This window comes from Suillus subalutaceus (assembly GCF_016647625.1).
Source record: "Suillus subalutaceus strain FC151 chromosome Unknown DFJ58scaffold_213, whole genome shotgun sequence".
NCBI classification, from domain to species: domain Eukaryota; kingdom Fungi; phylum Basidiomycota; class Agaricomycetes; order Boletales; family Suillaceae; genus Suillus; species Suillus subalutaceus.
The window spans coordinates 42536-57180 of NW_024540462.1; the positions used below are offsets into that span (position 1 = coordinate 42536).

Consider the following 14645-nt stretch of genomic DNA (forward strand, 5'->3'; position numbering starts at 1 on the left):
TTTGAGGAATCAAGTCGGAAGGGCTCGTATTAGGGTGTTGGAGCGACAGTACGGAGACGTGCTTTTTGAGATGGTCAATTTCAAAAGGGGACGGCGCAGCAGGATAGCTTAATGCAAGGGTTGATACGGTATTTTTTAGGGGAGGGAGGTGAGCGTCCTTGATTGATTGATTTGTTGCTCTATTTTTTTTGTACTTTCCGTCTCTTCCATGTACCAATCTACTAGACCTCCACGCAGAAATCGTATCCGTGCACCTATCCTGATTATAGGTGCTCAACTGATGGCGCACCGTGACCCGCCCTCCCCGACTCAGAACATTAGACTCCGGTTCATGGCTACTTTTTTTGAGGAAGGAGCGGGTCATTATTGACCGATGCCTTCGGTGAAATTATATTGAGGAAAGAAAAAGCGAAAGAGTGATCTACACACCTTAGAGTGGCTTTGAATCGGTCGACTGGACTTCCTATCAACGTCGATACCACTACCGTCTGGGTGACTGGGAAGGTAGACTCCAACATCAACAACTATCTTGACCATCTCTTCGTCGATCTTTGCCTGTAAAGACACGTCAAATCATATCCTAGGACAAATTTCGACGGTCTCGCCTTTTCTCAGGTTTCGACTATTTCATGAAGCGCTTCAGTTTCCCAGAGATCCAGACAACCTTGTTGAGGAATCCAAATTCCCGATCGTAAAAATACACAGGCATCACCAGACGGCGAATCCACCACCCTATCAGACATCCGATCTAGCGCGAGCTTCATGAATCTTCCTAACTTCGTGTCAGTGGAGAGATGCAAAAACATGCATCGAACTCACGATTTCGGCAGCATCATCCTTGAAGCAATTGACTTTCGTGTTCCATATTCTGGTGGCAAAAGACTTGAGACACCTTTGCGGTTTTGAAGATGAACTGTGTGATATATCCTAAAGCGGACATTCAGAAACCATACCAGCAGGAGGTGACAGATACACACCGAGGCCACCAAACCAAAGGACCCGGACGTCTTGAGGAATGAAAAAGAATGTGAGGTTGACAGGACGCTGCTTTAGGACTCGATGGGCAAGAGCGGATCGTTGCCGTGTGACCCGTGTCGTCGCTCGATAAAAGTAACAGCGATCACAAGAGTGACAGGCGTTCGAATGATGATATACTGACAAAAACGTAAACTTTGGAATCACAATATCGCAGAACAACAATCACCTGCAAGTCTCGTCTGTCCACCTCGGAAGGAATCCCTGATCAAAAATTGTAGAGCTTCTGAAGTATCGGCTACCCGGTAGCATTGGACCGGACCCGATTCTGCACCTCAGCATGAGCTGCTGGGCTTTTCAAATGTTCGGCCGGATAGACCGCTATGGCTGGGTCTACCTCCCGCATTGCTCGGACTACGCCAGGCCAAGTCGACTATTGGAATGCATGAATCCCAGAGTCATCAAGGTGCTTACCCCAAGCATATTGCGCTCGAACAGGCTATGGGGGTCACTGCCTCGTGTTTCCTCGTTTTTCTTCGTTGCTAGGATTAACCCGGACCCAGGGATGGACAAGCAGTAGAGTCTGCCAAGCGGGCGGCCTTGCCCGCGGGAATGACATCTGCTTGTCTTCCGTGGGGATCAGCACATCATGAAGCCCGTCTGCCTGGACATCATATGTGGATCACACTTTTTGCGCATCAAGTAATGCATCATCCCATAGTATTTTGTTCGAGCTTGCCTTACTGCGATTTGCAAAGATGGTAGCAGTGGCAAAATCCAGGTCGATCGCCGCTGAGTATAGCTAGATGGCTCTGTCGTAATCCTCGTAGTGAGTGCATATCAACGACAAGGGTCTGCACAGAGCATCTTGTTCGTAGCCCGCCGCAGTTTCGCAGTATTGGCTGTGATCAGAATGTTTTCAAGGATCTTTAGGCGTCTTCTTTGCTTCGTGGCAGTTGTACTTGCATCTCGATCCAGGATAGGAGAGATGACTTCAAAACGAGGGAACTCGTTGCCTGGTCATTAGAAGTCAGGTTGGCAAGCACCTGTAAAATAATTCGAATTAAGGGTCAACGAGAGCGCTGGCACCACAGACCTCCAGTACTGTGCGTCGCAACGCTTGATCGCGAACTGAGCTCTGCACAAGACTTGAAAGAAGCTCCCATGTACTATGTCGGCATTTAAGCACCTTCTAATCTTCTGCGCTCATCAAGCCGTAAGATAGGAACCTGGCAATCCATCCACGCTCTTTCTTCCAGTCATCCGAACTGCCATAGAGCATGCCGTATAGCATTGGCACATCGGATCACGTCAAGTTCTGGGCGCTGAAGAAGGAAACGCGCCGTGCGCGGGTAGATGAAATCAGAAGGATAAAATACCCCACGAATAGCGTGAGATTGAATCAATGATGCGTGCGAAGGCAATCATATTAGGTTCTTCAGGAGGTTGAAGATATACAGCGCGTGCTGCTTTTCTTGCATATCCGAAAGCTGACAAGGGGTGAGCATAGCGAACAACAAGATAACGCACGGACCTCCACAGATTTCCACGCCAATGCTAACATGAATAGGCCCAGCAAGGGTACTATGTGATCCACGTTTTGCACTGCATCAAACTGGGAAGTATATTCTGCAGAGCTAGATTTACAACGACGAGCTGAAAACATACATATTGAGCCTGAAGCTGCACAAGAGGACAAAATAACATTACCTTGAGGAGTGAGCACTGCAGCCATCATCGAGAGCAGCGGCATCAGCAAGTCGGTTCTGGATGGTGGCGGTCAATAGAGGCTCTACAAAGTAAGCCTTTGCCTTGAATCCTTGCTTGGCGAATTTCGCTGCGAGCATAATTTAGCCGAGGTACATGAAAAATTCAATCCGACGCACTTCATTGGGCTAGAATTAATCGGTCTTCTCCATCTTCGCCTTCAGGGCCAGGGAATGGCGCATACCCCATTGCAGTCCACGCTCAATTCTGTCACGAGATCGGTCAGTGGAGAAAATGAGTACAAGCGAGAGGCAATGCGCACTCTTTCGAGGGTGAATCGGTCAGCAGCAGGTTGCATATCCTCTCTAGCAGGCTGGCGAGCCGTCGCTTACGAGCTGCATCTGATTTGATTAAGATGCAGATACAGCGGATGCACAACGTTCAGGCCTTCAGGGCGACGACGCTGAGGCAACATAAGATCAAAGAGCGCAGTCATGACGCTACCATGAAACAAATCAATAGCGTCACCATCCAGGGAACTCAAAACAGCATGCACTGCTGGTAGCAGAGGTTCAAGCGGAATAGTCGTCCAAGCTCCCGAATTGAACCACACGACAAACTCCTTTCTGTTTGGAACGATCAGCATGATCCCCTGGATATAGGTCGGGACTCTCGTATATCGGTTCTTTGACAGTTGACTCCATGATGGCACCGCAGGTCCCTGCTACATTGCCCCTACCATCCTCTCTCTCAGGTCAGACCGCAACTCGATTCGATCATGTTAGTCTTAGATTTCTATACTAACCTCGCAATGCATGAATGAATGCGTATCCATTTTGAGATAGGTTCTCTGCCTTCCCCCTCGAACGGAGTCGCGCAATCCCCACGGCAGTATCTCGCGTTCCTCGTGCCCAGACGCAGCCATGGTCCACAAGTCGTCGAAGTCGCACCAGACCGCAAAGTCGCTGTAGCGTACACTTTCTTACTTTTCGGTGCCTTCTTCTGATTTGTGCCCTACAGAGGCTCGTTGCTGCCAAACTACCGGAATACAAGCCATCAGGCTGCCGTGCCGGAGAAAAACGACGCATCTGACGTTGATTCACTCACAGATGAGCAGAGCCATAGCGGCGTTCATGGTTGCAGTTAACTCTATGTACATTGGTCCACCGTTGTATCTTCTATAACTGATGATGATTATACACTTATATCAATTCTACGTCATCTGCGATACTCGGCTCATTTGCTAAATCCCATCACAACTTGAATTTGTCAACATGGAAGCTAGCATTTTTGATGGAGTGGTCTCTGCGAAAGAGCGAACGCAAATGTGGGATAGGACTTCGGTTGACAAGCGCCAGCTCTGTAAATGTGACTGTTAGCGTGGCAGACATCGAGGACTTTACTCCATCCGCATCCGTTTGAAATCCCCGTTTCGAAGTGAGATTGCAGAGCAATGGTAGGATGGAGCTGGGTGATGTCCGGGTGATCAATGGGACACAAATCAAGGGCATCTTGAAACAGATTGATAGGGATGTCGAGGTCGAGGTGTCTTCCGTCAGCTTGGCAACTGACAAACTTTGCGGCAGCTAGATTGAGCAGTGCTTTGGGGCGGTGGTTATGGTCCATCGGGCAGAGATCCGAGGCGCGTTCAAGGATTGGTCGAGATCCCTACTGCTCTGCGTCCTGCAGTATCACGCGAGAAGACGATGATCGGTATTCTGACAGAGCCACATACCTCTCTGGACGAAGTCCTTGCGAGCACGTACGACAAATCCATCGGGAAGAAGTCCTGGTCGTCCTTATTGAAGATACGCAGGATGCTTTGCTTGAAAATGGACGTAGCAAACGAATCAGATTAGATGGTGACGATTCAAATGTGAACGAAATAAGAGAAACAGACATACATACAAGGGATCGTGAGGTCGATCACGTTCTCTGGTCTGAAAAGACGCGCTGACCGTGCGCTGCTTGCTGTCCATAGACCTGACCGTGGTCTTGCGAGCCTGTAGTCGCGACGAGGGATCGGATCTATATCATCTCGCTCTTTTGATCGGTCTCCTTGGCCCCGCAAACGCGCATCATCATATTCATTAGCTTCACATACATGGTTCTACCTCAAGGCTCCTCTAATTCTAACGTTCATCCTGCCTTTCAACATCAGAGTGACGAAACGACTGCGCCCTCCGCTTGTGAAGGTCGAGGCGCGCGATACATCTTCGTTGACGACGATCTGCGCTAGAACGTCGAGCGAAAGTAAAAATTTGGATGGGCCTTCAATTAACTTGGCGGGATTCCTTGAGCGTCCTAAAGAAAGGCTTCACGATTTATCAGTGTGTATGCTAATGATGACAGTTGCGCTGACCAGTTTGAAAACATCGCTACTTTTCGACGGAGAAGAATTGCGCTGTTGTAAGGCATCAGCAACATTCAATCAGACAGGACGATAAAACTACTACTCACTCTCGCTGGCTGTTAGGCCGCCATGCAATAGATGATACAGAGTGCGGTCGATCAATTGTCCTCTTACAAAGTCTGTCCTCCGTTCAGACCTTCATTCCGCGAGTTGATCTCGTCCAGAGAATGGTACAGTCTCAGACCTGTTCCAATCGCATTTTAAACATTTAAAAATAAAAACGCAGCGTTACATACCATGCGACTTTGCCGATAAAGCCTCGCACGTGTACCAGAACAGCCTGAGTTGAAAATGATTTTTTGGACCACCGTTATGCCAACGACCGACAACATCCAAGTTCTGCGCAGTGAGAGCGCAACTTAAAGTCACCCATCAGATGGCAGCGAGAAGAAGAAAAGACCGATCGAATGATATGTAAGACGCTGCGAAGAGTGGGCGACGACTCGGATCAGCATGACTCGAGCTCGAAGGAGGGTGGATGGACTCACATCCTGTGAACAGTGAGCGACGATTTGGATCAGCATGTCTCGAGCTCGAAAGAGGGTGGACGCACTAACGTACTACGAAAAGTGAGCGATGACTCGTCAGCATATCTCGAGCTCGAGAGAGAATCGATACGCTCTTGCCCACTATCTGGGCGACGACTCGGATCAGCGTATCTTGAGATCGAAGGAGGAACAGGATCGGCATTTGCCGGCTGACTTCGAAACCTCACGCGATGTTCGAAACCGACAACATCGTTCATTATGCATTAGGCGTCCACTGACACCAGCCGCCGATCTCAAATTTATTGTATTTTGACACTTATTTTTCTTATAGATTTTTCTCATAGACAGATAGGCCGTGAGGCGCTGGCCTTCTTCGGTCACACAGATCGTAAGTGCCTGCTGCTTTATATTGATTTTACTTGCCGCTGATACTGTCAAATCCATGCTTTCTTCCAGTTCAATTGTGACGTTCTCCAACTTGAAGCAGGTCCCCAACCCAGCTGCACTGTGAGTTCACCGTGTTTTTCGCGCCCGCCGCCACTCTCAGCTCATTTATGTATTAGCGGTCTGTTCTCCTTCGCGTCCACGACCTTCATTCTGTCTCTCTACAACGTCAACGCCCATGGAGTCATTCTCCCCAATGTAGTCGTCGGTATGGCCTGCTTCTGCGGTGGTCTTGCCCAGCTTCTTGCTGGTATGTGAGGGGGGCTGTTTCAATTGGAGTCAAGGGCGGGTGACTTCCTTTTTCGTTTTTGTCAAGTCTCTACTCACTTATAGCGCACACAGTCGCACCACTGGCTCGAAATATTGCAGCATTGGATGCGTTCTGTTGACCCACCGGTACATTCTCTAATTTGTATCATTGTTCTAGCTAGTCTCTGTGTAATTTGAACTGTTTTTTATTTTTTATTTTGGTGCAACTCGTGAATATCTGTTCTGCGTGCTGCAGGCCTAGCACTGAGTTCAGAGAGGGTCGCAGGCGCAGGAGAGGTGACAGAACCTCTGGCACTAACCATACCTCTTCCGAATCCGCCTCCAACCAGAACGGTGCTTCTTCCTATCCTACGAACAACTCATCTTACGAAAATACACGGCCTCGTATGAAAAACTTCCCTTCCCTCCTTCCACTCCTGACGACCTTCCCGCTTCATTTCACGTTGATTCTGACTACTTCATATGACTAGGAATTTATGCGCCCATCGCTGGCTCAAGCAACCCAAGACAAACGGAACTGCGGACGAGTTCTGTGTTTACTATGGCAGTCTCAATGAAGAGCAGAGGAAGGTATGTGATTTCGTTCCCTATGTACAGATATCTACTCATTTTAATCTAGGATTATGACAATGTAGCTAACGTTAGTGTTCCAGGCTAATCCTTGTGAAAAGATATTCATTACAGTTGAACATACACTTTAGGATAATGCTACACGACGTCCAATTCAGCCACATCCGCCTGCCCCAAGGTTTCTTCGATGCAGATAATTCTCATGTACGTTATCACTAACATTTCGATTTTGCTTTCTTGACCTCTGCGTACTTCGTCTTCTGCACGACGCCATCTTCGCTTTTCGGCGCCGTCAGGCAGCACGTTTCTCGATCGCTCGTTCGCTCGCAGCTCCTCCAATACGGTTAGAGGCGTACGTATGTTAGCATCAGCGGTCATACAAGTGATTGATGGAGATTCTATAGCGCCAAAATACTCCAAGCAAGGCACATACAATACGCAGCGCAGCACCTGATAAAATTCCCTCGTCCCTTCGCCGATCACGAGCCGGATCAAGATCGCAAGTCCCTACCGACTACCCTCCTTTACCTCCCAGCACATTGCTAAGTCCGTCAGGCCCAACCAGCCAGCCTCCTCTCTCTCCACGATCACACCATCATGCACCAAGCGTGGCACCCTCTGACTCTCCCAAGCCCCATTCAAGTCTGCTAAGATCGCAGAGAGGGAATTAAGGGAGAAGATGTGCTCGGTTGTGAGTGGCTACCCCATGAGTGACGTTGATGGGGCTGCATCAAAATGTGGAGGTTCATGGAGTGCCGCTAGCAGCCCAATGTCTCCCTCACATCACAACCGCCCATTCTCCCCCTACCGTCATACCGCCACCCAAGAACCCTTACTATTTACTACCACAGTGCAAGTCCAGAGGCAGGCATCTTCATAATCGAATGCATTGTCTCAGTTGAATGTGACATCTCAATTTTTTGACTTGATGGAGGCTCGGGATATTGTCCTCAGGGTGACGGTGAAGTGCGGCAGCGCGAGACTTGTTGAAAGCACTCTCGGACGCATGCTCGAGAGCGAGGAAAAGCGAAATTCCATGTTCAATGTCAGAATCATCTAGCCGTGCTTGTGCTTGTGGTGGGTTTCGCAAACGCTCCAATGCATCTCCGATAAGTCCAGCACCGTCGTCGAGAGTAGCATTATGCAGCGCGAGAATAAATTGCATATCTCGCTGAAGTTCAAAACGTTTCGCATCACGACCCAACTGATCTAGGTCAAGATCTTTCAATGAATTATGCCAATGTGCTGCAGGTGGTGTCTCGTCACGCTGATCTTGATTGGCTGCACGCATCTCATTATTGTCAAGATCGTCAGGCGGTCCATCAGGCTCTCGATGCTGCTCGTCATCATCACGGCCTTCAAGATCTCGGGGCAAGGCATCAAAGTCTGGCTCTGGTATGTATTGATCGTTGTCTGGACTGCCTGGGGGATGCGGAAGATTGAGATCCTACATCATAATATTAGCGAGGTAACTTAGATTGTACATTTGTCTTACATTAACAAACGGTTCTTCTGATCCACATCTGCGCTTGCGTGAAGGCCTGTCGTCATCACTGCTACTGGAAGATGTAGTGGAAGAGGGTGTACGTCCCGAACCGGAGGCAACGGGAGGTTGAGATGGTCCTGCAGCTGGTGCGTTGTTCGTAGTAGTAGCAACAAAGTTTTGAAATGACCGAGAGAGCCTTGCAGCTCGCACTCGAGGCTTCTCATTCTCATCAGCCACTTGCAGGTGTCTTTGCCATGTCCTGAGGGACTTCAGACACTTCCGCTGTCCATGACAATATTTCCGACAGCAACACCAATGTTCTGCGTCCATAGGCTAACTACAATTTCATGTGCTTAGTAGCCACATAGTAAATGAAAGAACGCACCTTTGGGAGCCTTCGGATTGATTTCGAGTAGCCTCAGTAACACAACAAAGTATAAAATCAATGTTGCTCAAGACTTGTTGAACGTACGTTGAACACGTTGAGCTGCGCAGCGTGCACAAAATCAAACGCGTCGTTCAACATGTGTTTGCGTAACTTCGATTTCCATCTATATGAGTCTACCGACTACTCGAAACTCACAAATCCGTCGACCTCCGTGGAAATGGCTATGTCCGACTTTCACTGCGGATTAAGTTTAAGCCCAGTGAAAATATAAGATCATCGTACTATTACGCGTAGAACTACGGAAATCAAAATTTGTGAATATTTGTTACTTCAAGGAATTCTATTTACCTTGATCAGATGCTTCGAACACTGACAACCGCTACATGGGCGCGAGTAGCCGATGTGATTCGCTCGAAATCGAGGGGCCTGAGTCTTGTACCGGAGTCATGTGAACGTCCTGCACAGTAAGCGTGGCGTCCATTATTCGATAGCGGCACAGGCGCAATGAAATGAGTGATCAGAGGATATCATGGCTCTCAGTACCTTGCGCTCAAAGGAAACCAGCGCGTTTCCACCCCTTTTGGATATTGTAATGTCGCGCACATCGTTCACGACGGGCGTCAGTAAAAAATATTTGAAAAGATGAAGGTAACTCACCTTTCGAACGCTTTAGTCTCCATATTGAAAACTGTGTTATATGAAGTCAATCGGATGATCTATGGATCACCTATTATGCATTTTTCAACCCTAGTGGTGCGGCTTGGATGCAACCCATTAGGTGCTGCAAGAAGTGGACGCACACCCAGCAGCTGCTGACCATCAGGAGTCGCAGCCACATTGCGCAACGGGATGCGACCGAAGTGATACGAATCAAGAACCTTGAAATATATTCAGTGGGGATTTTGCTGACGCTGAGCGATTTAATCACCCTTCCTTGAGCGTCCTAAAGAAAGTGTTCGCGATTTATCAGTGCGTACGCTAATGATGACAGTTGCGCTGACCAGCTTGAAAACATCGCTACTTTTCGACGGAGAAGAATTGCGCTGTTGTAAAGCATCAGCAACGTCCAATCAGACAGGACGATAAAACTACTCACCCTCGCTGGCTGTTGGGCAGCCATGGAATAGATGATACAGTGGGCAACGACTTAGATCGGCATGGCTCGAACCTGAAGACAGACCGACGCACTCACATCCTGCGAACAATGGGCAATCAGCGTGGCTCAAGTTCGGAGGAGAATCGACACGCTCACAGCAATGTCGATCACCAGGGCCCGAGCTCGAAAGAGGATCAACACCCTCACAATCTGCGAACAGTGGGTAAGGACCTCGATCAGCATGGCTCGAGTTCGAAGGATGATCTACGCGCTCACAGGCTGCGAATGGTAGGCAACGACTTTGATCAGCATGGTTCGAGCTCGAATGAGGATCGACGCACTCACGTTCTGGGAACAGCAGGGCGACGACTTCAATCGGCATGGCTCAAGCTGAGAAGGCGCTGACAATGTTTCATGAATGGCCATATTTCCTGAACGCGAGAGAACCCGTCATAAATCTTAATATCTTAGTAAAAACACAGGACTGTTAAATCGCTTACCAACAGATGAGGAACCAAAGACTGAGGATCAATACCCTCACAAGCTGTGAACAGAGCTGGCTGCTAGCGCAGTAGAGGTTGACGTTCTTCGGCTCCTTGATCATGGAGAACTGACGCCAGAAGAACCCCAGCTTGAGGAAACAGCAAGAAACATATACGCGCCTGCGCCGGATGCCAGGTTCCCGTATAATGAATCTCACCTGTTGGTAGTTGAGCTTAACGGTCAGCAGATCCCAGCTGGCGCTTACCCTGCCATAGGTACGAGCGAAAGACAGATCCAACGAAGGGCGCAGAAAACATGTGTCATGGGCAACGTTAATCACGTTGGATCGCCTTGAACTACGTCAGCATCATCCAAATAACACAATCGAGCATCACAGATTCGCAGGCAAGCCCTTCAGCAAGATCGACTGCCAACAGTGGATGGCATCTTCCATTATGCAATGCAGCTTTCCGCCGCAATAGACAAACTTCTTTGAGGCCAAACTTCTATTGCGGGTACTCCAAGGATACTCCGGTCGGAAATTGCGTAATTTGGAATAGGTTCGATCATATGGGTTCATTAGCGGTTTGCTGATGATGGACACAACTCCTAAGCCTACTCTATCAAAATCCAAGACCGAGGCTAGTCCTCCTGCAAATGACAACAAATTGCGATCTGACAGGCATGTTCACGATCCCTATTCATCATTGAATGAATCTGCAAGTGCATAACCATTCGCCGCATCATCAAGAAAAAACATGATGATGCCCTCTCGGACTAGGAAGGCAACGAAGTCTATGTGCGTCGCGATCAGATTCGTTAAGTGCGACATATGTGGACACACGTGCCTTTGAACCTTGCACGATTGGGCATACTGAGGAGAATGTCAGACAGGTCTACAATAGGGTATTCTGTGGTGGTGGTCGCAACACAAGTACAATTCCGATAGGTGGAAAAGCGGAGTGACGATGTGTAGCTTCGTTCTGTATTCGCTATCATCAGAAAAATCTGAGGGTCGTGATCGGCCAACTCACGTAGAATGAGATACAGGCCTGGAAGATCACAGTTTGTGTGGGACATGTAGGATACGCTGCTGATGGAGGCAAAGGTTATGAGTTGGACTGAGTCCAGAGGTTGGGTCACTCAACTATGCCGAGTCCTGGATGATGTGAACCGAGTGTGACATTTTGCAGCACGATCGAAAGTATATCATATAATGTATTTGGCCGGTTTGTACAGTCTCAATGGAACTTGCGCGACGGCGAATATTCCGACGCGGTTCGTGTTTTGACGTTCTCGGCGGGCCAAATTAGGGCGATTTCATCGCATCGATCGTGTAAGGAGGTGTATCGGACAGTTTGACACTTCTCATCGAACATGGGCCGGCCGTACGTCATACAGTCATCTTCTGTATTAGAGATATATGTTCCCTCAATGCCGCCCTGTAGAGGTTCAGGACAGGTTGAGGCCAAGCGCAGGGCAATTTGAGACCCAAAATGGGCTTCAGGAAGCCTAACCAACGTTCTTCTTGCTACCTCCTGCAGGATGCGCTTGGCACGTGGGGTGTAAGGTTCTATATTATATGGCCGTTCGCAACTGAGGTTGAGATGTTAAAACTTACGTGATTTGGAAGCCCGCCGTGCTGGCGGCGGGAAACACTAAACGAGTCGGTCAAGGATTAACAGAACGAAACTGTGAATTTCGGAATGTAGTACAAATGGGCAGATGATAGTAGCCTGTGGGCAAGAGACCCTGAGTCTGATCTCAAGACTCAGTAAGACGAAACGTAGTGGTATATATGGGGAATATTCACGTGACTGTTGATGTAGTAAGCATCCTCGGAGTCCGAACCAAGCGTCTTGTTGAATTCATCTAGCGCGTCTGAGTTTTGCACTTCGCTGGCGGCCAGCCAGACGTCTGCTTCTGGTCGGCACCCGCGCCATCGAACGAGATACTGCCATCCGCGTCCACATTGTCGGCGGTCTAGAATATGCTCTATCTCCCATTCTTTGGCACCTGTATTTGTGATGACTGGTCCCGGTCTTTCAGTTCTTGGGACGGATAGAGAGAGGTGTCGTTGGGTACATGTCGTTTCAACTCGGAAGCATGAAAGGTGGGGTGTATGTTAGTATGTTAGTATGTGTTAGTAGGTCAACTTCGTCTATCACGGTTGCAAATCTGACCGTACTACCATATGGGCCACGATATTGTTAGGCTCTACCTTGATCGAGCGGCCGGGTTAGTCGGAACTCCTTAGCAAACTCTACATAATCACGTTCAGGCTTCTCACATGACTCCGCATGGACATCGGCAAGCGACTTGCGAATCAGGGGATCTAATCAAGCAGATCTCAACTAAGTTCGACGACGGGCTCGAGCGACATTGACGCCGATATAGTAAATGATACATACATGCGAAGTTTGTGTTTACTGCCTTGCCATTAAGCAAATGTACATAAGAGGTGTTCACAACGACCAAAGGCAAAATTGTCGAGGGATTCAACTCAACAAACCCACAAATCTAACGAAGCAACAACATCTGATGAAAGTTCGGTACGTGGTTTTCGAGGATCGTTTTGTCCACTCCACTCCAAATACTAAATACTGACATCATCACATCCTTCGTCTAGCACCGACCCGGTGGCAAAGCTGATCGGTCTTTAAGGACAAGTTAAGGATCTCGGTGAGTCCACGAACATGTGTAATGAGTATCCTGGAATACGACTAAGATTGCAACAAGCGCTTGAAGGATTCCCGTAGCCATAACCCTGCTCCCTCGAATATCGAGGTAGATTCTCAAATTTGCCCTTCAGTTTCTGTGCTCTCACTAAATTTTGGTGGTCATGCAGGTTCAGGCGGCTCCGTCTGGCGTGGAAGTGGAGGTTAATACCCAATTGGCACTTCAGGATGCTCAAGAGGCTGAAAAGCACATGCATTCACTTTCGGGACCTGAGATAATTGTGGATTCTGTTCTTCAAGGCACCCAAGAGGATCTCGATGTTGTTGACAATTTCGATGACACATATCTCCAATATTCGACTCTGTTATCAGAGAGATTGCGGATGTATGCAGGCCTCCTCTCGATCAGAACCGAACTAATCTAGTTCCACAGGTTCATCCATATGCAAAGATAGCACTGGGTGCGTTATCTCGTGCAGCCAAAGTATGTTTTCATTTATATGGTCATTTCAGAAATAGGTTTCAAACTTGTGAAAAAAGTTCTTTTCATGGGCTGGTACATATCATGGAGGGTACTTCTAGGAATGATATGAGCCAACAATTAAAGAAATCGGCGGTTGGGTTGTGGAGATATGGCCAAAATACTGACTTTTTGGGTCCACCACCATATGTCACCAATATTGATCTCCAGGTGGTCCAGGATCATCACCAATCGATTCCTACACCTAAAAAACCCTAGGACAGGCCTTTACAGTATCGGTCTTAAGTTAAATTCAAGCACAGCAAAATATAGGAGGTAGGAGGGGGGAGGAGGACCTTGTATATCTCAAGAACGCGATTTTTTCTGGGAAATCTGGCTCGACCATTGTGTTCAGATGGATCAAGAACCCCCAGGAAAAATGCTTTTGTAGCACTGGCAAGTCATGGGAAGTCTGTAAAAATCGATCTTTGTGGGGGGTATGAGGCAAACTGACATATTTCAATTCAAACAGGCTAGAAATAATCTGGGACCATCTCCAATCGATTCCTGTGATCATAAAACACTAGGAACATCCTTTGATATATCAGTATTCACATAATATGAAGATATATGAGATAGGAGGGGGAGGGGGACCTTGCATATCTCAAGAACATGATTTTTTCTGGCAAATCTGGCTTGACCATCATGTTCAGAGGGTTCAATAACCCCCAGGAAGGATGCTCCTGAAGGACTGACAAGTCATGGGAAGCCTAGAAAAATCGATCTTTGTGGGCGGGGCATCAGGCAAACTGACACATCACAATTCACATGGGCCCGGATGACTCTGAGACCATCTCCAATCACTTAATATGATACAAAAACACTAGGAACATCCTTTTATACATCAGTATCGACATGGAATCCTGCCTCTGGGCACAGTAGGTAGTAGGTAGGGGGAGGGGGTAGCATCACTCTGAAATATGATTTTTTCGGACCAAACCAGTGTTCCCATCAGATTCAGACGGCCAAATAACCCCAGAAACAAGTTCTATTTGAAGCCAAGCAAGTCATATGAAAGCTCAAAAAATCAATCATTGGGTGAGGCAGCATAACAGGGGTGACATTGCTTACATAAGCAAAAGCGGTCAACTTGACCATAGGTGGGCAACTTTGCAACAACATGACTT

At 48.1% G+C, this 14645-nt stretch overlaps 4 protein-coding genes across 4 annotated transcripts; 1 reads left to right on the forward strand and 3 right to left on the reverse strand.

Annotated features, from left to right (window-relative positions):
* Positions 1–335: 335 nt before the first annotated feature.
* DFJ58DRAFT_847319 (uncharacterized protein) lies at positions 336–5840 on the reverse strand (the record flags this gene model as incomplete). Its single annotated transcript, XM_041393441.1, has 26 exons — positions 336–377; positions 430–555; positions 820–927; positions 978–1007; positions 1298–1408; positions 1450–1602; positions 1938–2021; positions 2072–2144; positions 2205–2243; positions 2506–2580; positions 2644–2658; positions 2686–2812; positions 2927–2949; positions 3075–3334; positions 3488–3647; positions 3669–3720; positions 3790–3860; positions 3940–4268; positions 4418–4507; positions 4587–4685; positions 4965–4986; positions 5045–5086; positions 5143–5151; positions 5210–5279; positions 5332–5434; positions 5811–5840. The coding sequence occupies 26 exons, from the start codon at positions 5838–5840 to the stop codon at positions 336–338; spliced, it is 2343 nt and encodes a 780-aa protein (XP_041236599.1).
* A 185-nt stretch (positions 5841–6025) lies between these two features.
* DFJ58DRAFT_735426 (GPR1/FUN34/yaaH family-domain-containing protein) lies at positions 6026–6955 on the forward strand (the record flags this gene model as incomplete). Its single annotated transcript, XM_041386634.1, has 4 exons — positions 6026–6090; positions 6147–6281; positions 6768–6867; positions 6917–6955. 4 exons carry the CDS (start codon positions 6026–6028, stop codon positions 6953–6955), a joined length of 339 nt encoding a protein of 112 aa, XP_041236600.1.
* An 831-nt stretch (positions 6956–7786) lies between these two features.
* On the reverse strand, positions 7787–8047 carry DFJ58DRAFT_634426 (uncharacterized protein; the record flags this gene model as incomplete). The annotated part of the gene is made up of 1 exon (XM_041381254.1): positions 7787–8047. A coding segment is annotated over one exon (261 nt), but the record flags the coding sequence as incomplete, so codon positions are not given.
* A 3514-nt stretch (positions 8048–11561) lies between these two features.
* On the reverse strand, positions 11562–13864 carry DFJ58DRAFT_847322 (uncharacterized protein; the record flags this gene model as incomplete). The annotated part of the gene is made up of 10 exons (XM_041393442.1): positions 11562–11893; positions 11942–11978; positions 12134–12336; positions 12542–12655; positions 12732–12840; positions 12877–12916; positions 13017–13238; positions 13260–13360; positions 13648–13723; positions 13815–13864. 10 exons carry the CDS (start codon positions 13862–13864, stop codon positions 11562–11564), a joined length of 1284 nt encoding a protein of 427 aa, XP_041236602.1.
* Between the last annotated feature and the right edge of the window lie 781 nt (positions 13865–14645).